This window comes from Rana temporaria, chromosome 7 (assembly GCF_905171775.1).
Source record: "Rana temporaria chromosome 7, aRanTem1.1, whole genome shotgun sequence".
Taxonomy (NCBI): Eukaryota; Metazoa; Chordata; class Amphibia; order Anura; family Ranidae; genus Rana; species Rana temporaria.
The window spans coordinates 44,331,416-44,358,535 of NC_053495.1; the positions used below are offsets into that span (position 1 = coordinate 44,331,416).

Below are 27,120 nucleotides of genomic sequence, written 5' to 3' on the forward strand. Positions count from 1 at the left end.
TAGCGTTTACAAAATAGGGGATAGTTTTATTGCATTTTTATAAAAAAATATTTTACTACTAATGGCGGCGATCAGCGATTTTTTTTTTTTTCGTGACTGCGACATTATGGCGGACACTTCGGACAATTTTGACACATTTTTTGGACCATTGTCATTTTCACAGCAAAAAATGCATTGTTTATTGTGAAAATGACAGTTGCAGTTTGGGAGTTAACCACAGGGGGCGCTGATGGGGTTATGTGTGACCTGAAGTGTGTTTACAACTGTAGGGGGGTGTGGCTGTAGGTGTGACGTCATCGATTGTGTCCCCCTATAAAAGGGATGACACGATCGATGCTGCCGCCACAGTGAAGAACGGGGAAGCCGTGTTTTACACACGGCTCTCCCCGTTCTTCAGCTCCGGGGACCGATCGCAGGACTCCAGCGGCGATCGGGTGCGCGAGTCCCACGGTCCCGGGGCTTTGGACCGGGTCGCGGGAGCGCGCCCGCGACCCACGGCTGGGTACTAGTACAGGACGTACCTGTACGTGGATGTGCCCAGCCGTGCCTTTCTGCCGACGTATATGTGCAGGAGGCGGTCCTTAAGTGGTTAAAGGAAATCAATGATCACAGCATACACTTTCATTTTATAACATCAGCACTGTAACAGCAATACAAATAATGGGTGGTTTTAACAATCCAATATAAGCTTACTTAAAGCGGAGTTCCACCCTAAAAATGAACTTTCTATTAACAGTTTGCCTTTAATGTAAAAAAAAAAAAAATCTCGCTGTTTCGTAATCTGACTAGTTCTTGGTCCTAGGTGGTTCAACTTCCTGTCCTAAGACCCCATTGGCTCGTGGGAAACTATGACACTCATTTCCCAGGAGTCTCTGGGCATTACTGTGCCTAAAGATTTCCCAGCATGCACCTCTACCTGAAAACCAGGAAGAAAAGGGAACTGGGCTTCACATGCCCACACATATGATGGATACGACCGTGATTGGGGAGCTAGTAATATGTTTTAGGAACTATCTAATGTGGTTTTTTAGCTTGAAAAAAAAATAAAAAATAAAAATTATGCTCGGAACACCAATTTAACCATTTCAATACAGGCCATTTTCACCCCCTTCCTGCCCAGACCAATTTTCAGCTTTCAGCAATGTTACACTTTGAATGACAATTGCACTGTCATGCAGTGCTGTACCCATATGAAATTTTGATATATAATAAATATCCCATAAAAAAATTACTTTTTCCTCAGTTTAGACAGATATGTATTCTTCATATTTTTGGTAAAAAAATTGCAATAAGCGTATATTGATTGGTTTGCGCAAAATTTATAGGGCCAGATCCACAAAGAAGTTACGCTGGCGTAACTTCTATTTTGCTCCGGCGTATCTTTGTTTTGTATCCACAAAACAAGATACGCCTGAAGCTGGGCTAGATCCGACTGGCGTACATCTTAGTACGCCGTCGGATCTAAGGTGCGTATTAACGCTGGCCGCTAGGTGGCGTTTCCGTCGATTTCCGCGTCGAGTATGCAAATTAGCTAGATACGGCGATCCACGAACGTACGTCCGGCCGGCGGATTTTTTTACGTAGTTTCCATAAGGCTTTTTTCGAGGCGTATCCTATGTTAAGTATGGACGTCGTTCCCACGTCGAATTTTGAAAATGTTACGTCGTTTGCGTAAGTCGTTCGCGAATAGGGCTTTGTGTAGAATGACGTTCACGTCGTAAGCATTGGCTTGTTGTGGGTTAATTTCAAGCATGCGCACTGGGATACCCCCACGGACGGCGCATGCGCCATTAAAAAAAAAACTTAATTTACGTCGGGTCAAGTAAAATTAACATAAAACACGCCCACATCTTTAACATTTGAATTCCGCTCCCTTACGCTGGCAGATTTACGCCACGCCGCCGTAACTTTAGAGGCAAGTGCTTTGTGAATACAGCACTTGGCTCTCAAAGTTGCGGCGGCGTAGCGTTACTACGATACGCTACGCCGGAATAAAATTACGATCCGCTATGTGGATCTGGCCCATAGTGTCTACAAAATAGGGGATACATTTATGGCATTTTTATAATTTATTTATTACTAGTAATGACGGCGATCTGCAATTTTTCTCGTGACTGCAATATTACGGCGGACACTTTTGACACAATTTTGGGGCCATTCACATCTATATAGCGATCAGAGCTATAAAAATGCACTGATTACTGTGTAAATGTGACTGGCAGGGAAGGGGTTAACACTAGGGGGCGAGAAAGGGGTTAAATGTGTATCCTAGGGAGTGATTCTAACTGTAGGGGGAGGAGACTCACAAGGAGAGGAGACCTCTGTAGAAGGAACACACCATCGGTCTTCTTGCCTCTGACAGGACGTGGATCTGTACACACACAGATCCACGTCCTGCTGTGTTCACGGGCAATCGCGGGTGCCCGGCGCGCATCGGGTGCAGAGTGACGCGGCGGGGGTGCGCGCACCCACTAGAGGATCGGCAAGTAAAATATGTCATATGACGGTGGCCCGGAGGAACAAAGGGTTCCTGCGGCCGTCGTATGACTATATGCGGTAGGGAAAAAAAATCTCTTTTCGCGTTGTAAAAACTGCCTGTCTGCTGGTCATCTCTTTCCACTATTTCCTGGATTCCCTGCATGCTTTGAAGCTTCTCCTCTGCTGTTCACTTCAGTTTCTAAGGACTACATATCCCATGGTACCTTGCCTGCAAGCAATGATTCCTGTTCTGACTCCTCCTCTCGGCACCTCTGTAGTTCAGAAGGCAGGTGTTATGTCAGAATTGGAAACGGAAGTGATGTTCCGTCACCGCCATCTTGCCACACCCCGCACTTCTCCATAGTAAGGATGCACTGAGAAGGGGGAAAGCTGACATCTTGTTGCACCCACCGGACTTTTGCATTTTACACTTATTTTTAACAGGAAAGTGAGTTTATATAGTGATATACAGTACTTCGAACTTAGTGTGACTGGTTAGATGTTGATTTTTAAAAGCAACGAACTTCTGTCAGATTAGCAAACCTGTGAGATGAGCAGGCTTGCCTCTGCTTTTAAAATTCAACATCATAATAGTCAGACGGAGTTCTAAGTACTGGATTTCAGTATATAAATTCACTTTACTGTTAAATACAAGTGTAATGCAAAAGTCCAATGGGTGTAACAAGATGTCTGCTTTCCTTCTTCTCTGTGTATCCTTACTGTGGAGGAGTGCGGGTTATAGCAAGATGGCGGCGACGGAACGTCACTTCCGTTACCAATTCTGACGTGTCACCATATCTGACGAAACACAGGATCTGTTGACATGTGTGATACAGCAGGTGAATGTGTCCCAGAACTGAAGGAAGTAATCCTGTAGAAATTGTCACAAGGTTAAAGCAGAGGTTTCAAACAGGTCAAACAGGTCACCCCCCCCCCCCCCCTAAAAGCTGTCAAATGTGGCACAGGAGGGGGGAGGAGACAGATAAGCAGACGTTCCACTTTTTTTGGGTTTGTTTCTTTACCATGCCAAAATGATGTTTCTGGTACAAGATGGGACACACGTTGGGCACACATTTAACCCTTTTTTATCGTCCTAGATATTTAACCCCTTCCCAGCCAGTGTCATTAGTACAGTGCATCTTTTTTAGCACTGATCACTGTATTGTCACTGGTTTTCAAAAAATTTCCGTGTTCGATTGTCTGCCGCAATATCGCACTCCCGCTGCTGCTGATCGACGTCTTTACTAGTATGAAAATATATTGTACTATATTATATTTCTGTCATGGTTTGTAGACGCTATAACTTTTGCACAAACCAATCAATATACACTTATTGGGATTTTTATTTTTACCAAAAATATGTTGTGGGCTAAGTGCCGATTCACACTTCAGCGACTTGGGATCCGACCTCAAGTCACCCCAAGTCGCTTGACATCAGTAATCCTATGTTGGTCAATAAGAGCTGTCTTAATGTACACTACTGAAGTCGCTTCGACTTCAGAAAAGGTTCCTGTACTACTTCAAGGCGACTTCTAGGCAATTTGTACCCATAGATTTCAATGGAAGTTGCCTCCAAAGTTGGATCACCATCTTAACTGAAGCAACTTTACAGGAAAATAAAATGGTTTACTCAGGCAAACCCCTCCCTCCCACAGAGCTGATTATTCTGTGATTGGCCACAGCCAAAGTCCTTTAAGGCTGCATTCACACCTGAGCCTTTTGTAGCCTGAAGCTATAAAACGCTAGAGGGGAAAAAATACATTATTCTCAATGGAGATGGTTCACATCTCCACTCCAAAACGCCTGAAGCCGAACGCCTGAAGCTCAAACAAGTTCTGAGCGTGAATCGGGCTGATTTGGGCGTTTTTGAACATTTGTATTCCCATGGAAACGCTCGATTCAAGCGTCTAGAGCGACAACGAGCGTTTCTACGGGCGTTTTGTCGATTTAATCTGTTCTGTGAAATAGAACATTCACCCAGGAAGAAGATAAAAAAAATCTACAAACAGCAACAAATGATGAGATAATCATTTTTCCTATTGGCTAAAATAAAAAAACGACGAAGTTCAAAAACGTCGAACAACACTGTATGCAAACGCCCGAATACGCGTGACAAAACACAGAAAAAAACGACCAAAAACGCTACGCTCAGGTGTGAATGCAGCCCAAGTCGCGTTGTAAGTTGCTCCAAGTCATCCTGAAGTCGCTTTGCAGAGTCGCGCTGTAAGTTGCCCCTGTGTGAACCGGCATTAAATGAAGATTTTTTTTTTTTTTTTTTTTTTTATATTTTATAGAAGAAAGTACAACCATATATATAATTTTTTCTAAATTGTCAGTGTTTTTTTTGGTTTCTAGCGCAAAAGATAAACCCAGTGGTGATCCAATACCACCTCTTTTTTGTGGGGGGAAAAATTATACATTTCATATATGTACAGCATTGCATGACCGTGCAATTATCAGTTAAAGTAATGCAGTGCCGTATAGAAAGAAAACGGCCTGATCATGGAGGGTACATTTTCCAGAGGTCAAGTGGCTAAGTGCCTCATCCAGGTCCCTCACTGCCACTGGTCCCTGTGTGGAGTGACCTCTAATCCAGCGATGCCATGGGGCTTCAAGACAAGTGCCATTCTATTGTGATGTCATCCTGTTCAGTAGGAAGTGTCTACGTCTTGCAAAGGCAATGATTGAAAAGACTTGGACAATAAGAAAACTTCAAAAAAATCTAACACCTCACAAGATGGGGCAATAAATTGACCACCTTGGCTGTATCTAGGGCCTGCAGGTATATTGAGGCCATTCATAGGGATGAAGCAGATGGTGTGATTCTGTTTGAAACTGCATTATCGGAAAATCCGAGCAGGGTCCTCTTGCACAGAAACCCTTTTTTGAATTTTGCATTTCAAGCCTTGAAATGTAGTAATACAAAAAAAAATTGAGAAAGTTAAACAATGGAATACTCTTTGCGCTTGTTAATTACACCATTTCTGTGACAAGGCTACCAAAAGTTCTAACAGTAGACAAAGGAAATAAAATACTGCTTTTATTCTATACAGGTTGTATTGTAACTATGTAGGAGCCACATTTAATGCTTGACTTTCCACTAGATTGTGCTGCTCTCTAAAGGAAAGCAGTGGAAAGAAAAGTACTTAGACTGCCATTGTCAGAATGCCTCTGAAAAGTCTAGTCCCTGGCTGTCATGATGATCTTGCTTCAGTATTTTGAGTCGGACCTGATATGCAGATTTGGGGTGCTGATTTGCTTTGTTATCCTCTAACAGAAGTGAGGCGGAGAGTCAAGCTTTATTGCCTTTTATGCTTTACTTCTAAGTATACTATTGAGCTCCTAAATTGTATAGGTAAGTCTGTAATGCACTTGTAATAACGGCTTAATTCTAACCATTATTGCCTCCAGAGGTTTTTGATTGTTGGAAAATTTCTATGCATGCAGGCACTAATTATTTTCTTTTTTCTAAAGGAGAAATGGTAATGATTTGAAGTAAACCTAGGAAATTGAGCATATGATAAAAAATGCACAATAAAGGTTTACCTTTAGTAAATCTCTGTGCATGCAGGTGCTGATTGTGCTCTTTCTATAGGAAAAATGTGAATAAGCGGGAGTAATGCCGCGTACACACGACCGTTTTTTTGGGTTGTAAAAAAGTTTTTTTTTTAATGTCATTAAAAACGATCGTGTGTGGGCTCCAGAGCATTTTTCACAATGTAAAAATTGGCCATTAAAAATTTCGAACATGCTCTAATTTTTCACATCGTTTTTAACGTTGTCAATTGTTTTTCATCGTAAAAAATGGTCGTGTGTGGGCTTTAACGACGTGAAAAAAACGTGCATGCTCAGAAGCAAGTTATGAGATGGGAGCGCTTGTTTTGGTAAAACTAGCTTTCGTAATGGAGTAGGCACATTCATCACGCTGTAACAGACTGAAAAGCACGAATCGTCTTTTACTAACACGAAATCGGCAAAAGCAGCCCAGAGGGTGGCGCCATCCGCATGGAACTTCCCCTTTATAGTGCCGTCGTACGTGTTATACTTCACCGCGCTTTGCTAGAGCAACGTTGTGTGTAGGCAAGGCCGTTTTAATGATCGGGTTGAACTTCGTTTTTTTTCTAGACCCTTAAAAACTTCATTTTTTACAACCCAAAAAACGGTCGTGTGTACGCGGCATAATAATTAAAGGAAATCTGTCACAAAACCTGGAAATGGAGTGTAGCGGCCTGCTGCTTTCTAGCTGATGCTGCTTTAAATTTAGAGGGTATTCTGAGAGTTGGTTGACTCAGACTGTATGATTTTTCACTAAATTTGGACATCTGTTCCAGCCATGGCTGTACTGTGAGTGACCACTATTGTTGTCTGGGGTGTCGTTCTCACTCCAGGCCGAGGGTGACAGCAGTCAGGTCAAGGTGTTTTGGGTGTTCCCCATCAGCAGCCAATCAGAGGGAGTTGATCGTCCCGCTGTGCATGCTGGGGAGGAGTACTTAAGGGACAGACGTCATTAGTTCAGGGACGTCGCCGATCCTGGTCTGTCGTCCCACCACCCCCTGTGTGTGGCCCACCTGGCCGGGGGTGCGTGTTCAAGTGTTCCTGGCTCCTGGACCACGTTGGTCCGGGGTTGTAATCTACTAAGTAGGCCTGGTAGTCAGACTGGGTCTACGCTTGCAGAGTGGTCCTGTGCTGTCTGTCCTGAGGGAGGAAGCCACCCGATGAAGAACCTGTCTTGGAGAGCACCGAGCAGGAGGCTGGTATCTCAGGAGAGGCCTTGAACTTCATCGAAGGACGCACTACTACTGAAAGGCTGAGTGATGGTCGCCTGTCAGTTCTGAGTTCGCAAAAATGTATTCAAGAGAGATCCAGGTGCTTAATCCTGTGCTGAGAGGATTCTAAACCGAATATATCTCCGTCTTTGGGAAGGTCTGTGGCAGAGACTTTACCAAGTTTCCGTGCGACATCTTGGCTGCTAGGCTAGTGAGAGAGGCCTATCCAGGTGCGCAGTACCCACTCTGGCTGGAGTGGCAACGAAAGCTATGTTGCTGGAAGCAGGAGTGTTTCCGAATAGAAGTTATACACCTGAACCTATTACCTATTACCCTTCCACCACTTCAACTACCGTACTACTTTTATTTCTTTTACCACGTTGGGTAAATAAAGCAAAGAAAAAAAGAAGCCTAAAATGTGGACATTGAAGTTTTTCTCAACTCTCATCTGATACCCTAGACGGCGAAGCATTAGAGGTAAGATGCCGCCCAAACAAACCAGCAGCTCCTTCAGGGGTAGTGCTACAGGAGCATAATAAAGGTTGCCTTTTAAAGAGAATAGATTCCAAAATGAAGGCAGCTGAAGCTATGAGCAATTCTCATTTTTCCTGTGAAAGTTGAGCTTGACCACCATTCCCACTCATCCAATCTTTTATTGTGATGGGTGGCTCCAGTATCCCAGTAAAGAGGTTTAGAAGATGAAAGAAGGAACCAGCTTTACAGAAAAAGTGAAATTCTATCAATAGATATGATTTCTTATGCAGTCTTCAATGAAGGTAACTTCTGCTTTGTGGAAGGCACACTTTAACCACTTAAAATCTTGTGTTTATATACTTCTAAAGGCCACAGCAATTTTTGCATTTTCACTGTGGGCCTGTTTTTTATTCAGAGATATATTTGTCATAATTTTAAGATCATAAAGTAATACATCGTGGTGCGTTTTTTTTTTTTTTCTCCTAGACAAACAAGGCTTTTTTTCTATTTTGGTACAAAGCATGGCAAAGGTATTTGCAATTGAAAGGCTTTAAAAAAAAAAAGAAAAAAGCTTAACCACTTAAGGACCGCCTCCTGCACATATACGTTGGCAGAATGGCACGGCTGGGCACAAGCACGTACCTGTACATCCTCTTTAAGTGCCCAGCCGTGGGTCGCGGGCCCGGTCCGAAGCTCCGTGACCGCAGGACCCGCGGACCCGATCGCCGCCAGAGTCTCGCCATCGGTCACCAGAGCTGAAGAACGGGGAGAGCTGTGTGTAAACACAGCTTCCCCGTTCTTCACTGTGGCGCTGTCATTGATCGTCTGTTCCCTGATATAGGGAAAGACTATCATTGATGTCACACCTCCAGCCCCGCCCCCCTACAGTTAGGCGGGGCTGGATGTGTCCATGTCTTTTCAGTTGCCAGTGGCTAAACACTGCTTTATATAGGGTCAGCCAAAAATGAAAGTATAACTAAGTATAACTAAAATTACCGGCCGGCCACCGCGGGCCGGCCGGTAATTGAGGCCGCGACTTTGCGGCCTTCTGCAGGCTTCAGCTTCCTTCTGTGATCTGGCGCCATCTTGTGGTGGCCGTTGGCATTACAGGTTACATTACATTACATTAAAAGTAGCAAAACAGCAGTTCTAATGTGTTTTTTTCACTGCCATCTCCTTCCCTCTAAATAGAACCCCCAAATATTATATATATTATATATATTATATATATTTTTTATTCTAACACCATAGATAATAATATGGCGTTGCAATACTTTCTGACACACCGTATTTGCGCAGCGGTCTTACAAGCGCACTTTTTTGGGGAAAAAATATACTTTTTTTTTTAATTAAAAAATATTTTTTTTCCTATATTGTGAAAGATAATGTTAGGCAGAGTAAATTGATACCAAACATGTTACTCTTCAAAATTGCGTCTGCTCGTGGAATGGCGACAACCTTTTTTCGTTTTAAAATCTCCATAGGCGACGTTTAAAAAATTCTACAGGTTGCATGTTTTGAGTTAGAGGAGGTCTATGGATAGAATTATTGCTCTCGCTCTACCAATCACGGCGATACCGCACATGTGTGGTTTGAATACCGTTTACATATGCGGGCGCTACTCAGGTATGCGTTCACTTCTGCGCGCGAGCTTGGTGGGACGGTGTGTATCTTTTTTGGCTCCTAACTTTTTTTAGCTGGCTCCTAGATTCCAAGCAAATTTGTCAAACCCAGCATCAAACCCAGGGAGACCAGAGGAACCCTTACTCTTCCAGTAGAGCACAAGCTGACTTCCACAGTGTGCCGCGTGTTGCATGCTTGGTCATATGTGCTCTACATGTTTCAGCCCTTTTTCAAGACACACATTCCATGTTGCACAAGTTAAAAAGCATGATCTTGTAATAAAACCCAGCTTCAGCCAAAACCTATTTCATAGTTAACAGAATGGCTAAGAGTTTAAACCACCTTCAGGCTGGGTTCACACTACTACACTACTTTCATCCTACTTTGCTCTGCTACATTGGTCCTACATTTATCCTACATTGGTCCTACATCCATCCTACTTTCATGAACAGGATACTACTTTGGTCCGACTTCAATGATATTCAATGGGTTGAAGTAGGATCAATGTAGGACCAAAAGTAGTACAGGGAGCATTTTCAAAGTCGGACCGACTTGTGTAGGACCAGTTAAGAGCGCTCTCATAGGGAAACATTGATTTTCACACGTCATGCTACATGAGGCTCCCAATGTAGGACCGTTTGTCGGACAAGTGTGAACCCAGCCTCAGGGTTTTTACTTTTCGTGACTCTATCGTGGTCAAGAAGGGTGTGGTGGGTGCCTGAGGCAGGAAGGCACAGGCTGTAAAAACTCAGGTGTTCTCACCCTTTACAAATTCAAATAAAATGTATCCCATCATTCATTGGAGGATACAGCATGATCATATTTAAGCAAGCTAGGGTTGAAACACGGTCTTATGGTGTTGAAATTCAACTTGATATTGCATTGACCAGGTAAGCATTGCATTTACCTTTTTTTAGAGTTGGTGTCTAAGAAGTAAATATGGGCAGAGGTTCACCAATCTATGAAATGCTACATCTAAACATGGTAGAACAATTTCAGAGTAACGTTGGGCTTGGGCCATGTTTACCATGGTGTAGCAGCCCTCCTTTTTTTAACATCATTCTGTAAATGCCTGGGAACTGAGGCGACCAGTTGCTGGAGTTTCGGAAGAGGAATGTTATCCCATGCTTGCCTGAGCATATACTACTCTAAAACCTGCATATATCTTTTTAGCATTGGTGGTGCCTTTCCACATGTGCAAGCTGTCCATTCCATAAACACTAATGCACCCCCATATCTTCACAGATGCAGGCATTTGAACTGATTGCTGATAACCTGAAGGTCCCTCTCCTCTTAATGCCCAAAGTTTCCAAAAATTATCTCAAATTTTGATTTCGTCTGACCACAGAGCCGTTTTCTAGTTTGCAATAGATATTTTAAATGGGCTTTGGCCCAGAGAATACAAAATTCTGGATCATGTTCAGACGCTGCTTTACCATGCATTTTTGGATGGCACAGCCAGCTGTGTTCACAGTGATTTTTGGAAGTATTCCTAAGCCCATGCCAGAATCATGCCTGTTTTTTAATGCATTGTCACCTGAGGGCATCCAATATCAAGTTTTTGGCCTTGTCTTTTGTGCACAGAGATTTCACCAGACTCTGAATCTTTTGGTGATATTATGTACTATAGATGATAGATTTAAAGTCTGCAATTAAGGAACATTATTCTGAAATTGTAAAAGATTTTGATGCAGCTTTTTTGATTGGTAAACCTCTGCCCATCTTTACTTCTGAGACACACACACACTTTCTCTCTCTCTCTCTCTCTCTCTCTCTCTCTCTCTCTCTCTCTCTCTCTCTGAGATGCTCTTTTTCATACCCAGTCATGTTATTGACCTGTTGCGAATTAATCTAGTTGCAAAATGTTCTTCCAGTTCTTTCTTTTTAGTAGGACTTGCTTTGCCAGCTTTTTGTTGCCTTGTCCCAACTTTTTTGGAGCGTGTTGCTGCCATCAATTTTAAAATAACCTTTTTTCATGTAATGGTACATTTTTTTCAGTTTAAACAAATGTGTTTTATATTTTCTATTGTGACAACAAATATGGGTTTATGAGATTTGCAAATCATTGCATTCCATTTCAATGTAGATTTTTCAGTGTCCCAACTTTTTTGGAATTGGGGTTGTAGACCTTGGACTACAATAAATCTGTGGGCATTGCACATGCAGTGTACATTTGAATGAACCTTGCAGATGGGCAAATAAGTTTGTTTTATTGCAGAAGAGAGAGAGAGAGAATGACCAAGAGTCAAACCAGGTCTGCTACTCCTGGTATTGGTGATTTTTAGATTCAGAATGTCAACAGTTGAGAGAGGTTGTTTTTGGGTCACCGCAGTCTCCTGCAGTTGACGTGAATACAGATGATGCTGGGTGCATCATCCTGCATTTGGTGGATCAGCCAGCTGGCAAAGTTTATGGGTGGGATGCTGATGAGACATCCAAAAAACAGCCGATTGGTTTTCTTTTTGAGGGACATCTCTTTGGAATTGGCCCTTGACACAGTCAATCCTTGTTCCACGGTTGTGGACGTTCACGCGATTGGTGTGGGACAGAGGACTTGTAATCCCATGTCCTGATTTGGGCAGGCTCTACGGGGGAGATATGGGGGTTTTAGTGACACAACTGGATATCCTCATGGACCGATCTACAGTATTTCTCTTCTGAACCAGTATGGGGTGGTTGTCTTGCCACCCTATTGTTATGCTAGATTGCTTGGCTGTCCTAGACACTCCTACTTCTTCATGGAGCTTTAATTTTCCTGATGCCTGAGATTGGAAGTTCAAGGGTTGGGTCCTTTCAAGTTCTGCCTGGCAGGTCTTACCTAGTGGACATGTTGTCCATTTTCCTCGGGGACCAATTTTAAGGCCAGGAACTCTGTTTCATTTTGTTGACCATGCTTGTTGTTGGTCTGTTCTACCCATTTGGATAGTTCTCCATCTGTTGGTAGTTGGTTTAGCTCACACCTTCTGCTAAAGTGGACCCTGTCCTTCCAAAGAATCACTCACTTCGATGAGATTCTGATCCTGGTATGAGGATCTTACAGATCTGTGGGTCCCTAACAGTTGCCCTGTCCTGTAAGGCAGTAGTTCTCCATGAGGCCAAGGCCCAGTAAATGGTTTAAAAACATTTAATACCCCAGCAGTAAAAGTTTAAACGCCCACAATAAAAGTATGGGAATGCAACATATGTATTCAAATGCTAGAATGGTCTGGATGGGACTGAGTTCAATTTAGGTTGAGGAACTCTGCAGCAGACTTGGCATCCCTGTAGGGAATAAGGTTTCTGATAGGGGCTGGGGGAAACTGGTGGATGGAGTCTCTGGAGGGGGCAGAGGGTCTCTCCAGGAGACATGGGGTTGCTACAGGTGCTGGGGGCAGTGTGGGACACAGAGGTTGGGGGCTCTGCAGTAAGCTAAGGTGTTGTCAGGGCTGGGCTCAGCCCTTCCTTCTCTGTGCTGGCAGCTCGGCTGTCAGCTAATTGCCAGCGCCCATCTCTCTCCACAGTGATCCACCTGTTGATGATCCCGCTCGTCAGCTCTGCCTACTTAAAGCCTTCCAGTTAATTTTGCGCTTTGCCTTCGCCTGTGTTAACATCACAAGAGACTTTCTCCTGCGTTCCTGTTGAAGACCTGCTTGACTGACGTTCCCTCTGGCTACAGATCCTGCTTGCTGTACTACTACCTATATCGCTGGCTCTTAGACATTGGCTTGGCTTGGCTTGACATCTAGTCGGCTTGGCTTGGCCGACTAGATGTGATTTAGAGTCGGTTCACACTAGGGCGACACGACTTCCAGCACGACTTTCAGAAGCAACTCCAACACGACTTGAGCATGAACCACAGGGCGATCTGGGGAGATTTACAACACGACTTTAAGTCGTCTCCAGGACAGGAGACATTCCAGTGGCCAATAAAACAACCATCAGCTCTGGGAGAGGGAGGGGGAGGGAGAGGTTTGCCTGAGAAATGTATGTTATCTTCCTGGAAAGTAGCTTCAGTTAAGACAGTGATCTGACTTCTGAGGCGACTTCCATTGAAATCAATGGGTACAAATCGCCTACAAGTCGTATTGAAGTTGTACAGGAACCTTTTCTGAAGTCGGATCGCCTTGAGTCGTGTGTATTAACACTGCTCCCATTCACTTCCATTGTTTTTCTCTACAGCACGACTTGGGACGACTTGAGGCGACATGAAGTCGGATCGCAAGTCGCCCCAGTGTGAACCGGCTCTCAACTGTACTTCTGTCTCGGTCTGATTCATGGTGTTACGGCCCCTTTGGCATCGAATAAATAACAAGAGGAGAGCTTCTGACGGGTGCAGTAGTTTTATTATTTCGCGACAAAGGTGCGCAGCAGGGTTGAATATTATTTTCTTTATCTCCTTGAGCACCGTAAATATGAATATCGTAAGCACCATAGCACCATAGCACCATAGCACCATAGCACCGTGAAAACTGTAAATGACATACAACACACTTATTTACAGTTGTCACCAAAAAGGGGGTTACAGGGTTAATTACAGTTGTCTGCACACACATCTAATTACATTGAACATTCAAAGAAACATGGTTACATGCAAAGTGTCTTGGATCATATAGCGTATTTAAAACCAAACAGCATGAACAGGGTTTATCTCTAGAACATATACACCTTTATAACAATGCACACTTTTCTGCATACCTCGATCCACTTGCCAAGGGGGGTACAAACTTTAAGCTTTAGGGATTTTCTGCAGACATCTTCCATGAAATCCTATGCAGACAGCTAACATGTGGCATCTGAGATACAGGAAAAGGCTTTCTTTCTAAGACAGGAAGAAGGAGTGGTCTTGTAATCCTGCTGATCAAAACATTCCCCAGGGAACCAAAGGGAGGCAGAAAGGTTCCACTCAGCAGTAAGTGCTGAACAAGATCCACAATGATAAGCGGACAGTTACACTCCCACCAAATTATGTTATGATGAACATAACCTAAAAGTCATACATAATTTACAGAACATAACCTTGGCCGCTATAAAACATGGTACATCATACACAATTTAGCTTATAGGTACCTCTGTAACTGGCTACTGTCTTGTGTGGTGGTATGCTAGTGTATCACTAAAACTGAACTTATTTGCTTTCTATGAGGACTACTAGCTTTTGAATAGGACGTTCAATAATTGAAGGTTTTGATACATAGTCCTTCTTATCTTGCAATCTTCTGTCACCTACTAACACCTTGACTCGACGAACTAGATCATCCTTTTCTATTGTAGTTTCAATTACACGTCCTAGTTGCCACTGGCATCTGGGAGACATATCATCTTTGATTATGACAATGTCATTTACTTTGAGGTTACGTCGAGGTGTGTGCCATTTCTGTCTTGTGGAAACACTCATGAGGTATTCTCTTTTCCACCGACTCCAGAATTGTTCATTGGCTTGTGATGCAAGGGTTGTAATGGGTTTGACTTTAGGATCGTCTACAATTAGTTCTGCTGAAGAGCTTGAAGATGCGTGCACTTCAGATCTCCAAAGGAAACTAGGCCCAGATAACCAACTTGAGGTGGATATATCCGCTACATGTAGACCCCTGGATGCATGGTCGGCTGGGTTTTGGGTCGTATCCACATAATGCCACTGGGTTGGATCTGTAATCTCTCTTATGAGTTGAACACGATTGGCTACAAACACGTGAAACCTTCTTGCTTCGTTATTGATATAGGCTAAGACTACTTGGGAGTCTGTCCAGAAGAACTCTTTGTCAACTTCTATTTCAAGTTCTGCCTTCAACATGACACTCAACCTTGCTGCAGTGACGGCAGCTGAGAGTTCAAGCCTTGGGATGCTCACAATCTTCGTTGGTGCAACTCTTGCCTTGGCCATTACGAAGCTGCAATGGACTTGATCTCTGTCATTTTTGTACCTAAGGTACGAACAGGCACCATATCCTATGTTGCTGGCATCGGAAAAGTGGTGTAGTTCCACTTTCATTCTGTTACCAAAGTCTGGGGGATGGTAACATCTGGGTATCTTGATTTCCCTTAAAGCTTGCAGACTACTCTTCCAAGCCTCCCACCGTGGACATAAGCTCTCAGGAAGTGCTTCATCCCAACTGATGCCTCTGCGGCAAAGCTCTTGGAGAATGCACTTGCCACTCAGTATGAAGGGGGCTATGAAGCCTAGAGGATCATAAAGGGAGGCTACGACTGACAGGATACCACGACGAGTTGAGGGTTGATGCTTTATGTCAGCACTGAAACTGAAGGTGTCATTTTCAATTGACCACTGAATGCCAAGTACTTGTCCTTCTGTTGTTGAGTCTGGGCTAAGTTTGACAGGTACACTAGTTGTTGCTCTTTCTGACGGAGCTATACAGGACAGGACGTCCCTTTTATTAGAGTTGAACTTATGCAGTCGTAGGCCGGCATTTTACATAATCCTTGAGTTTCGAGGATTAGATTCGAAGCTTCGCTGACTGTTGGAACGCTAGTTAGGCCGTCGTCGACATAAAAGTTCTTCTCGATGAAGGCTGATGCTGAGGGATGTTCTGACTTGTGTTGTCGTGCAAGATACTTAAGGCCGAAATTGGCACATCCTGGAGAGGAGCTGGCACCGAAAAGGTGAACTGCCATTCTGTATTCTTTCGGTTCTGTTTCCAACTGACCGTTCTCCCACCAAAGGAACCTTAAGTAATTGCGCATTTCTGAGGGGATATAGAACTGATGGAACATCTTTTCAATGTCGCATATCACAGCAACTGCTTCCTTCCTGAAGCGACAGAGGACTCCCACTAGAGAGTTTATCAGGTCGGGACCTGTCAGCAAGGTATCGTTTAGGGAGATGCCTTTGAACTTTGCTGAACAATCAAAGACAACTCTTAACTTGTCTGGCTTCTTGGGGTGATAAACCCCGTGATGTGGGATGTACCACACTGTCTCTTCCTCTGATAATGAAGGGGCTGGTTCTGCATCACCTTTTCTGATTGTTTCTTCCATGAATGCAGTGTAGTGTTCATGGTACTGTCTATTTCCCTTTAATCTTTTCTTTAGATGATGAAGTCGAATAAGGGCCAGCCTCTTATTGTTTGGTAGTGCCAGTTGACTGTTGTCTTTGAAGGGTAACGGCATCTCGTAGTGTCCATCTTTCCTTTTCATTATAGTTTCCGAGAGAAACTGCACGAAGCGAACATCATCTTGAGACACGTACTTATCTTCATAATTTCTTTCAATGAAGTCCATTTCTAAAGCCTTTAACACATCAGCGACCGGCGGCATTGGCATTTCTTTCACTGCGACTCTGTGTACGAAGCTCTGGCTACCCGGTCTATCAAGATGTGGATTTGCTGATCCTACAATGCTCCAGCCGAGCATAGTTTTTTGAGCGAAGGGTTCATTTTCGGAGCCGATAACAACCTCCAAGGGAGCCAGTGCTGATGGGCAGTCATAACCGATCAGTAGTCCTACTTCGCAATCTTGAAGTGGCTGTAACTTGTTTGCCAAGTGTTTGAGGTGTGACCACTGGAGTGCAGTCTCCTTAGTGGGGATGTGAGACTTATCTACTGGAATGAAATCTCTTGTATAGGCTTGACGGAGTTGGACTTGAACTTCGGAGTTGAAGCCACGCACTTGCAGACCGTGAGCAATTTGGCTTGAAATAACTGTGTCAACCGCTGTCATTGTGCTGAGCCTTAGCTGTAATGGCTTGGTGCTCACACTTAACTTCGATACCAGGTCTGCCAGAATAAAGGTTGAATCACTCTGTGTGTCAAGTAAGGCATAAGTGAGGATTTCCCTCTGAGGCTCCGTAGTAGCTGACAACAGAACTGGAACAATGCAGGATGTGGCAGACGTATGTCTTGTCAAAGTATGGGACATAACTTTGGGAACGTTGTCGTTTGCCTTATTTCTCATGCCTACTGAATCATCGTTTGATGCCTTGACAGGCTCAGTGTCTCTCTGTATGTGCAAACAGGTTGGATGACGTCGACTGCATATGCTACACGTGTGTCTTCCTTTGCAGTCTTTTGTAGTGTGGCCCTTTCTTAAGCAACCAAAACAGAGATGGTTTTCGTGAATAAAGGCCCTCTTTTCATCGATGGTCTTTGCCGCAAAAGTCAGACATTTAGCGACACCGTGTGTTTCGTCTTTGCAGACTAGGCAAGGTGGTTTCGGTCTTGAAGCTGAGATATTTGGAACGTTGAAGGTAGAGGGCTTCATTTGAGTGCTTGTGTTGAGCGCCTTGGCTCTCTTGGGAATTCTCTCATCTGTAGTCTTGGTACTGAGGAGAAAAGGAGAGGCAATGGGGTTGCATGCAATCTTAGCTTCCCTTTGCAGGAACTCTGTGAAACGAGCAAAGGTTGGGTATTCTTGGGACTTGTCCAGCTCGTCCACGGCGATGCGACTCCATCTGCGCACGATCCATTCAGGCAGTTTCTTGAGAAGCTTGTGGTTTTCTTCACAATCATTTAGAATAGCTAGGCCTTTAACATGAGGAATGGCCTCCACACAACCTTGAAGGAAATCTGCAAACTCTCTTAATGCTACAGGGTCATTTGCTGATATCTTTGGCCATTTAGCCAACCTTTCTCTGAAGGCTCTTTGCACTATGAATGGACCTCCATACCTGTCCTGTAGGATTCCCCAAGCACCTAGATAGGCATCTTCTGAATTTCGATAGAAGAACCCTTCCACTGCCTTACGAGCTTCACCACCGAGATACCTCTTCAAGTACAGCATTTTTTCGCACACAGGGAGTGGTTTCTGATCAATCAGCGCCATAAAGGATATCTTCCAATCTATGAACTTCAAAGGATCACCTGTGAATACAGTTGGTTCAGGTATAGGGAGACGGTTGGAGATAAGCAGACTTGCAAGTCCTGGGGTTAGACTAACTTCTTCATTTGGTCTTGGCACCCCAAGTGGTGTATTTGAAGGTTGAAATGGCACAGCCTTTGGATTCAATGAGTTTCGTGGTTCATTATTTTGGCAGAGGTATTGCACATTGTGGTCTGTCTCCTGTTCGTAAATTTCAAGACTATCATAAGCGTTGTAGGCTTTCACTCTTGCTGCAGCTACCTTGACTTCATTTTCTGCTTGTAGCTGTTGTAGTCTTGTCTTTTCCTCATCCAACTTCAGTTTAATTTCTGCCTCTAGTTTGTTCAGCTTAGCTTGCTCCTCGCGCATCTGTTGCGTCGCCTTTGCCTGTTCTATTTTGGCTGCAAGATCTGCTTCTGCGTCAGCGCGTTTGCTAGATCTGGAAGTGGCTCTTGAGCTTGCGTTGGAGTCTGGTAATGACTCTGAGAGGACAGTTTCTGTTTCTGAGTTTCCAAAGACTGACTCATGCTCTTCTTTATTAAGCACCATCCTCACCCTTTCCTTCTCAAGTTGATCGTTAAAGATTTCATCTACATTCTCTAGCCGCTTGCTGATGAGGTTGCAGATTTCAGCCGTTAACGCGGTGCATGCATCCATTTTCTTAACAACGTACGGGGTAGTGGAATTATTTCGGCACATGGACTCATACTGTTGGTGCACTAACGCTTCTTTGGCTTTAATCTCTTTCAATCTTGTATTAAAGTCTTCAGTTGAGCAGAAACCTTTTAACTTTGTCCTACATTCCTTTGCTAGCTCCTTCCAAGAGTTGCACACCTTGTTGAATGCCTTTTCATTTTTCTTAACTGTTTCTTCGTGCATTTCTTTGCCCTTTTCTGTTAGGCTTCGCTCTCTAGAGCTGGATCGTACCTGTTGTGACTCTGTGGGTTTGTCTGTTTCTTCAGCAGGTGACAACATTTTGTTCTAGTGTGCCTTTGCCTTTCAAGTGTGAGTGTGCCTGAAACCTAACTTGAATGAGTGTTGGCTCAAACTTGCTACTAAGGGCTACGACAGATAACAGGTGTTCACACTTGTAACTAAAGATTAGCAAACAATGCATACAGTACTACAAAATGTTTTAAACGAATATACTGCTGACACTTTCTAACCAGACAATTAACCCTTTACGTAAATAACTGCAGTTTAGTGGATTAGGAACTTGGAAGATAGCGTTGCTTTAAATCTGACACTAGGCCTCTAAACACGAATATAATAACTTGATCACTGGTTTAGCAAAATATTAACTATTTGGCTCGCATAGTAGTTAAGGGCGGCTTCCGGATCACATATAAAGAGTCCGCTATATTTAAAAGTCCACGTGACACGTTTACTTTTTTAGCCAAGTCTCTGTTGCCAAGATGGCGTCCGCACGTGTCTTGCGAGGCGTTGGGAAGCCTTTACTCACAGTTCGATGAAGACAGCGACGCAGCTGGTGATGTCGAGTCTCCACCGCAGCGACGAGTTTTCACTGTTACGGCCCCTTTGGCATCGAATAAATAACAAGAGGAGAGCTTCTGACGGGTGCAGTAGTTTTATTATTTCGCGACAAAGGTGCGCAGCAGGGTTGAATATTATTTTCTTTATCTCCTTGAGCACCGTAAATATGAATATCGTAAGCACCATAGCACCATAGCACCATAGCACCGTGAAAACTGTAAATGACATACAACACACTTATTTACAGTTGTCACCAAAAAGGGGGTTACAGGGTTAATTACAGTTGTCTGCACACACGTCTAATTACATTGAACATTCAAAGAAACATGGTTACATGCAAAGTGTCTTGGATCATATAGCGTATTTAAAACCAAACAGCATGAACAGGGTTTATCTCTAGAACATATACACCTTTATAACAATGCACACTTTTCTGCATACCTCGATCCACTTGCCAAGGGGGGTACAAACTTTAAGCTTTAGGGATTTTCTGCAGACATCTTCCATGAAATCCTATGCAGACAGCTAACATGTGGCATCTGAGATACAGGAAAAGGCTTTCTTTCTAAGACAGGAAGAAGGAGTGGTCTTGTAATCCTGCTGATCAAAACATTCCCCAGGGAACCAAAGGGAGGCAGAAAGGTTCCACTCAGCAGTAAGTGCTGAACAAGATCCACAATGATAAGCGGACAGTTACACATGGTTTCTGACAGGGGTGCTGTTGAGAGCTGGAGGGCACTGTGGGATGTTGGGGGGGCTGAGGGGCACTGCCGTTCAGTATGAAAGGTTGGGGGGACTTTTTGGGAGCTGGGAGACACTGAGAAGAAAGCGAATTTCCAACTCGCTGGATGCCCAGGAGGAAGACCACGGCCCAGTGGTTGAGAAACAATGCTTTAGGGAACTTGGGTATTTCTTCTTCACAAACTCGGAATGTTTAATATGGGTGGGGTTATGCAGGGGCTGATCAACATTTTTCTGCTTGCCAGTGTCCAAACCTCCTGTATGCGGCAGTAAATTTTGATTTGTTTCAAAATTTCTGAATTCCTTTGCCGCACAATGGACTTAAAGTGGAGTTTCCACCTGAAAAAAATGTTTTTACCAAAAATCTAAAAAAAAAAAAAATGGAATTTATTTTTTTTATTTTTTTACTTACCCTAAATAGCTGTTGCTATGCGGAAGTGCCGAATCTGCCTCTTCATCCTCCGCGGTGGATTCTCTTCCTCCTCCTACACTCGGTGTCTTCTTGTGAATGGGGCGCGCTGCATTCTGGGAACTGTGTGTGTCCCAGAAAGCAGCCGACCCATTCACAAAGCGCCGCTCGCGCATGCGCAGTAGGAAACGGGCAGTGAAGCCGTACGGCTTCACTGCCTGTTTCCCTTACTGTGGATTGTGGCGATTGGAGCTGCCAGGATGGATGATCGGCCTCAGCGGGGGCCGACATTGCTGGCGGCTAGGACAGGTAAGTGCCCTTTTTAAAAGTCAGCAGCTTTTGGAATGGAACCTCCGCTTTAAGGAATGATTTTACGATAAGTACAAACATTTATATTTTTGTTAGCCTGCACAATCTTTTAGGCAGACAACTGGTGCAATTATGCAGCAGAGACATGGCTATTTTCAAGGATGTTTTAAAAAGTGGCTCTCAAGTTATGCTTGGTTTTCTGATAAGACAGAAATGTTTTATGGCTGAGGCTAAAATGCATTAATGGCTGCCCCGTTTATGGCATAGTATTGAGAGGAAGGACATATTACAAAGCTGGCATTTAGATGACTCTTTCTCCCTAAGCTATAAAATTGATTTGTGGCCTACCCCAGGCTGTGTGACCTTTTTTATGTTTCTTTTCAGGTTTCTATTTGACTCAATTTTAAATGCATCTTCTATATTTGTTTCTATCAGAGAGTTGCAATTTACCCTTGAAAAATATTCATGTTCATACAGGAGCCATTTTTAGGTTGAATGATTCATTTGGCTTCCATTACTTTACTTTTTCTTTCTGTAATTGGTTTGTGCGCTGTATGACTATCATAGGGCAGTAGTAAATGAAACCTTTGTAATAATCTTTCCAGGACTGTATTGGGTATGACTAGCAGGCTTTATTTAAATCGTGTCCTGAAACCCATCAGTCCTCTCTTATGGGTTTAGAACTGCCAGAACAATGATTGCAAAAAGCTTGCTGCAGGGTCCCTTATTTAACAAGTAGAAATTTACATTTGATTGTCCATAGAATACAAATACGGAATATATGAAATATAAACCTATTGCTTGGGAATTTTTTACCTGCCAAAGGATTGGTGCTCATGTCTGAGGCTTGCGATTTACACAGCTCTGCCATGTAGCCCAGCCCTTTGGGCAGGTCAGGAGACCTTATTTTTCTCCTTGGCAGCTTGGCAACACCTGCTGGTCTTTCCCTCCCCTCGGCCTGTAACTGGACAGCGAAAGGTTAAACGGCAGATTGATAAACTCATCTTGCTGCTTTCTTCTCATATCCTTTGTTAACTCATGAGATCTGCAGCATAAATGATTGACTCTTTGCACTGCTTTTCCCTCTTGTATTCCCTTATACCATGGGTCTTCAAACTACGGCCCTCCAGTTGTTCAGGAACTACAATTCCCATAATGCCTAGTCATGTCTGTGAATGTCAGAGTTTTACAATGCCTCATGGGATGTGTAGTTCCGCAACAGCTGGAGGGCCGTAGTTTGAGGATCCCTGCCTTATACAGTGGAATACAAGGGGCTGAAACATTTAAATACTTCTACTTTGCATTAAAGAGGTTGCAAACCTCAAAAAATAAAAAATAAAAAACATTGCATACTAGCAAATTATGAAATACTTTCCTTAGAACGATGCCCTGGATCGGCGTCGGCCCTCCGAGTACAGCGTGGACATCTTCCATCTTTTTTTTTTTTTTTACAAAAAACACAATACATAACCAATTTTTGCTCAAATATAAAATATTGTGCCAAGTAAATGGATACCAAGGATGTCAAATGCCCATGCAACGCCGACAAAAATACATTTTACAATTCATGGGCAACGCTTTAAAAGGCTTTACAGATGCCACTTTAGATTTACACAAGAGGTCTGGTGCTAGAATTGCTGCCCATGATCTGATGTTCGCGGTGATACCTGACGTGTATGTGTGTGGAACGATCACTGTTTGTGTACTTGTAGGACCAACACGTGCGTTCCCCTTTGCAGGGGGGGGGCACTTATAAATTTAAATTTTTTATTTAATTTTTTTACGCTGTCACTTTAAAAAAAAGTAACACTTATTTTTATTTTTGTCACAAGGAATGTAAACCTCCTTTGTGACGCCAATAGGCATGTGACAGGTACGCTTTATGGAGCGACCTGGGCTCTATAAGACTCCAGGTCACTCCCTTTAAAAGCGTTTGAAAACACCAAGCTTGGTGTGTTTTGAATACTTTTGATTTTTGAAAATGGTGCTGCTGACATCCAAGTAAACTGTAAGTGATGTCATGCCATTGCTTCCAGGTTACCAAAGCTGAGAGCCGAACAAAGCCATTCCAGTCTTTGTTGAGCTCTCCGATCAGCCAGTGGAAGTGCTGGCTGGTCTATGGGGACTTCCAGTGGGACAGGAGATCCTGGTAAAGCCGAGGAAGGCAGCAGGAGGGGGACATTGCTTTCCGTTGCTTGTAAAAGCAATGAAGTGGCAAGTTAGCCGCTGGATTGCTTTTAAAAGCGAGCTGACCTTTGGCTCAAAAAAAAAGATACAGGGATGATGCCTACTGTACAAGCACCTAAAGTCCGGTAACTTACCAGGTATATGAGTGGTCGACAAGTAGATATATTCTTAAAGTGGATGTACACCCGATTTCTTGACATTTGAGCTGGACACATATACCTGTGTGTGTGTGTGTGTGTGTGTATATATGTTTTTTTTTTTTTTTATATCCTCAGAGCACTATGCCCTGTAGCTTTGCTCTGCGCCATTCTTCTGTAATGAGAAAAAGAGAAGGGGCAGGACCAGGGCAGGACTTGGGGTGGTGGGGGCCCCTGGGCTTAATAATCAAAGGGACCCCCTGGAGCAGAGAAGCTGGGGGTTGGGTTGTTACCGCCGACTGATCATAGTTGTTGAGGGGAGGGTGGCATAAGACAATATAGACCATTTTCACTGGTATGGTGATAACCAATGCCCACTTTATCACAAGCTGTCTTGCATACTAATCTGTAAGTTATAACGCTGCAATTGTTGTTTTACTATCCAATCAGAATTATGCAAGTCCCAGTCAATTACATTTAGAACATGAAAGCTGAAGGAGGCAGCTATAAAAAAAAAAAATAATGCCACGCTATAAAAAATAAATAATGCCACACTGAATTTATAAAGTGACTGTAAACCCTCACATATACTCAGTAAAGTGAACAGCCTCAGATGATACACAGGAATGAAACTTCTCTCCCTGCATAAGTTTTACATGAAGATCGGCTGTCTCGGCCTTTATATACTGTTTAGAAAGTGCACGTTTTTTTTGATTTTTTTCACTTCCTCATTTATCTGTAGGAGGAGATTATTGCTAGACACTGACAGACACTGAGGCAGCCGATTGGAGGAAAGGCACACTCAGATTGCCTGTGAATAGGCAATCAATTCATAGAAACCTCCCCTGACTCACACTTATATCTCCCGACTTGGAGAGCTTGTCAAAAGTTCCTATGTCCTTGTTCAGCAAAAAAGTTGGGCCATGTATCCACCCAGGGGTGACATTTAAAAGCGGGGTTCCGGGCATAATTTTTTATTTTTTTTTGCAATCTCAATTGCGTTATTAATATTCATTAAAACCTATTTGCAAAAAAGTTTGCAAAAACTTACCTGATATCATCTCAGGGATCTTGTGGTCGTTTCTATCATAGCTGTGGGCATGATGAAGCCCGGTTCATGTTTCTTTTTTTAACATTAAAGGCAAACTGGTCATAAAAAGTTTGGGCCAGATTCACAGAAACAGTACGCCGGAGTATCTGCTGATACTCCGGCGTACTTTCAAATTTGCTGCGTCGTATCTTTATTTGTAATTCACAAACAAAGATACAACGCCATTTGGCTAAGATCCGACAGGCGTACGGCTTCGTACGCCTTCGGATCTTAGGATGCATTACTTCGGCGGCCGCTGGGTGGAGATCGCGTAGTTTTCCGCGTCGGGTATGCTATTTAGCTGTTTACGGCGATCCACGAAGGTACGCGCGTTCGTCGCATTCTCTTACGTCGTCGCAAAGTTACGGCTGCTATTTAGGTGGTGTAACAATAGACAGCCCATGTTAAAGTATGGCCGTCGTTTGAATTAGGCGGGCTTGCGCCGGACGGCTTTATGCTACGCCGCTGCAAGTTTACACGCAAGTGCTTTGTGAATCAAGCACTTGCGGCGGAGTAACGTAAAGGGGATACGTTACGCCGCCGCAATTGTTCGTGAATCTGGCCCTTTGTTTTTAGGGTGGAACTCTACTTTAAGGGAAGGAGGAAGAACAAAAACCTAAATAAATAAAAAAATTCAAATTTTTTTTTTATTTTTTAGTCTGATAGTATGTGTGTGTGATCTGTAGAACTGTAACCTTTTCAGCATTTGGAATAGAGCCAAAAATCAATTTCATGGCAAGAGTAAGTAATGAAAAGCTATAAAATGCTCGGTCTTCGCTTTACTAAATAGCCTACTATTCTGGTAACGTATTTAACATCAATCATGGCTCCAGTATTCTAGTTTTATCAGGTTGATTGCCCTTAAAGTCTACACATGTAGATAAACCACAACCTTTGCTGTGTGTTCACAATCTCATCTGCCAAATTGTAACTCTGTTTAGCTTGTTTTCATATTCAGGCACCACATGAAGTCAATGGACTCCATTCACAAAGTAGTACCTTACTGCATCCGAGTATGCAAGTATTTATTAAAGTGTAAAAGGTAAATAAAAACACGAAGTCAGACCGGAAGGATTTGCGTTTTTTTAATTCTGCTGTCATCGGTTGTTAGGGACGCGGTGGCCGCCTGCTCCTTAACAACCAGGTGGTTTACTGATGCTGACAGTTCCTTAAATATCGCATGCATTTTTTTTTTTTTTTGGTACTGACTTTCACTTCTGTAAAGCAGTAACGAATTGACCTTTGCAGGATTGCATGCGGTGGTTCTGTGAATGGAGCCCATTGACCATTCACTTGGCCTTACTGCAGTCAAAGCAATACAGTCTGATCAAGGCTGTGATTTTGTATAGTGAGGAAGCTGCAGCTTAATGATGAGGTTATCTGAGCTGTCCCCTCCCAATCGGAAAGCTTTGTTTGGGTTCAAGTGTAACTGGCTTACAACGATGCCGCTAGCTTTTCCAATATGACTTCTGATATACAAGGGATTACAGACAACTTGTATAAAGAAGTTGCAATACAACATTAAAAAACATTAAAAAAAAAACACTTCTATGTTTTTTTTATAAATGCATAACTGGATTAAAAACTTTGTTTTTGGTATTTACTATTTGGCTATACTTTTTAAAAAAACATGCAATTTAAAGGAAAACGTGTTTTTTTACAGAATAGAGGTGGTTTATTTAAACAATTGTAGAACAATATAAAATCATACACAGTGACATGATACAATGCCTGACATATTCAGCGAATGACAATTGAATTTAAAACGCAATGTTGCCAAGGGTATAGACCGCGTAAATACCGCAACAACCACTTGTGTTGTATGTGGCAGTAAGGTTGAATGAAACTGAAGAGGTGGAGGGAGGACGAGGGGAAGCAAAACGGGGGGGGGGGGGGGGGGGGGGTACCGGGAAACGGATGAGATTACCCAACCCTTCACCTTGTCTAGTAAACCACACTACAACTTCCACAGGGTATAACTACTGACCTGTGGTCCAGGAGAACCATACCTTAATGCAGGGGTTGACAAATTTGCTTGGAATCTAGGAGCCAGCTAAAAAAGTTAAGAGCCAGAAAACGCGCCCCGTCCCGACGAGCTTGCGCGCAGAAGCGAACACATACGTGAGCAGTGCCTGCATATGTAAACGGTGTTCAAACCACACATGTGAGGTATCGCAGCGATTGGTAGAGCGAGAGCAATAATTCTAGCCCTAGACTTCCTCTGTGACTCAAAACATGCAACCTGTAGAATTTTTTAAACGTCGCCTATGGAGATTTTAAAAGGGTAAAAGTTTGTCGCCATTCCACGAGCGGACGTAATTTTGAAGTGTGACATGTTGGGTATCAATTTACTCGGCATAACATCTTTCATAATATTAAAAAAAATGGGGATAACTTTACTGTTGTCTTATTTTTTTAATTAAAAAAAGTGTAATTTTTTCCCAAAAAAGTGCGCTTGTAAGACCGCTGCGCAAATATGGCGTGACAGAAAGTATTGCAACGGTCGCCATTTTATTCTCTAGGGTGTTAGGATAAAAAATATATATAATGTTTGGGGGTTCTAATTAGAGGGAAGATGGCAGTGAAAATAGTGAAAAATTGTGAAAAATTACATTAGAATTG

General features: G+C 43.2%; 2 protein-coding genes and 1 long non-coding RNA gene across 9 annotated transcripts in view; 1 reads left to right on the forward strand and 2 right to left on the reverse strand.

Annotated features, from left to right (window-relative positions):
- Positions 1-27,120, forward strand: part of WNK2 (WNK lysine deficient protein kinase 2) — a 312,062-nt gene that overhangs the window by 86,181 nt on the left and 198,761 nt on the right. The window lies entirely within an intron of this gene.
- LOC120945262 lies at positions 13,645-19,587 on the reverse strand. The gene is made up of 2 exons (XM_040359300.1): positions 14,016-19,587; positions 13,645-13,789 (listed from the first exon to the last, which is right to left on the reverse strand). Exon 1 carries the CDS (start codon positions 19,104-19,106, stop codon positions 15,687-15,689), a length of 3,420 nt encoding a protein of 1,139 aa, XP_040215234.1. The 5' UTR covers positions 19,107-19,587; the 3' UTR covers positions 13,645-13,789; positions 14,016-15,686.
- LOC120945264 lies at positions 14,016-20,319 on the reverse strand. Its single transcript, XR_005750549.1, has 3 exons — positions 20,067-20,319; positions 19,594-19,840; positions 14,016-14,139 (listed from the first exon to the last, which is right to left on the reverse strand). It is a non-coding gene; the product is annotated as an uncharacterized LOC120945264 (long non-coding RNA).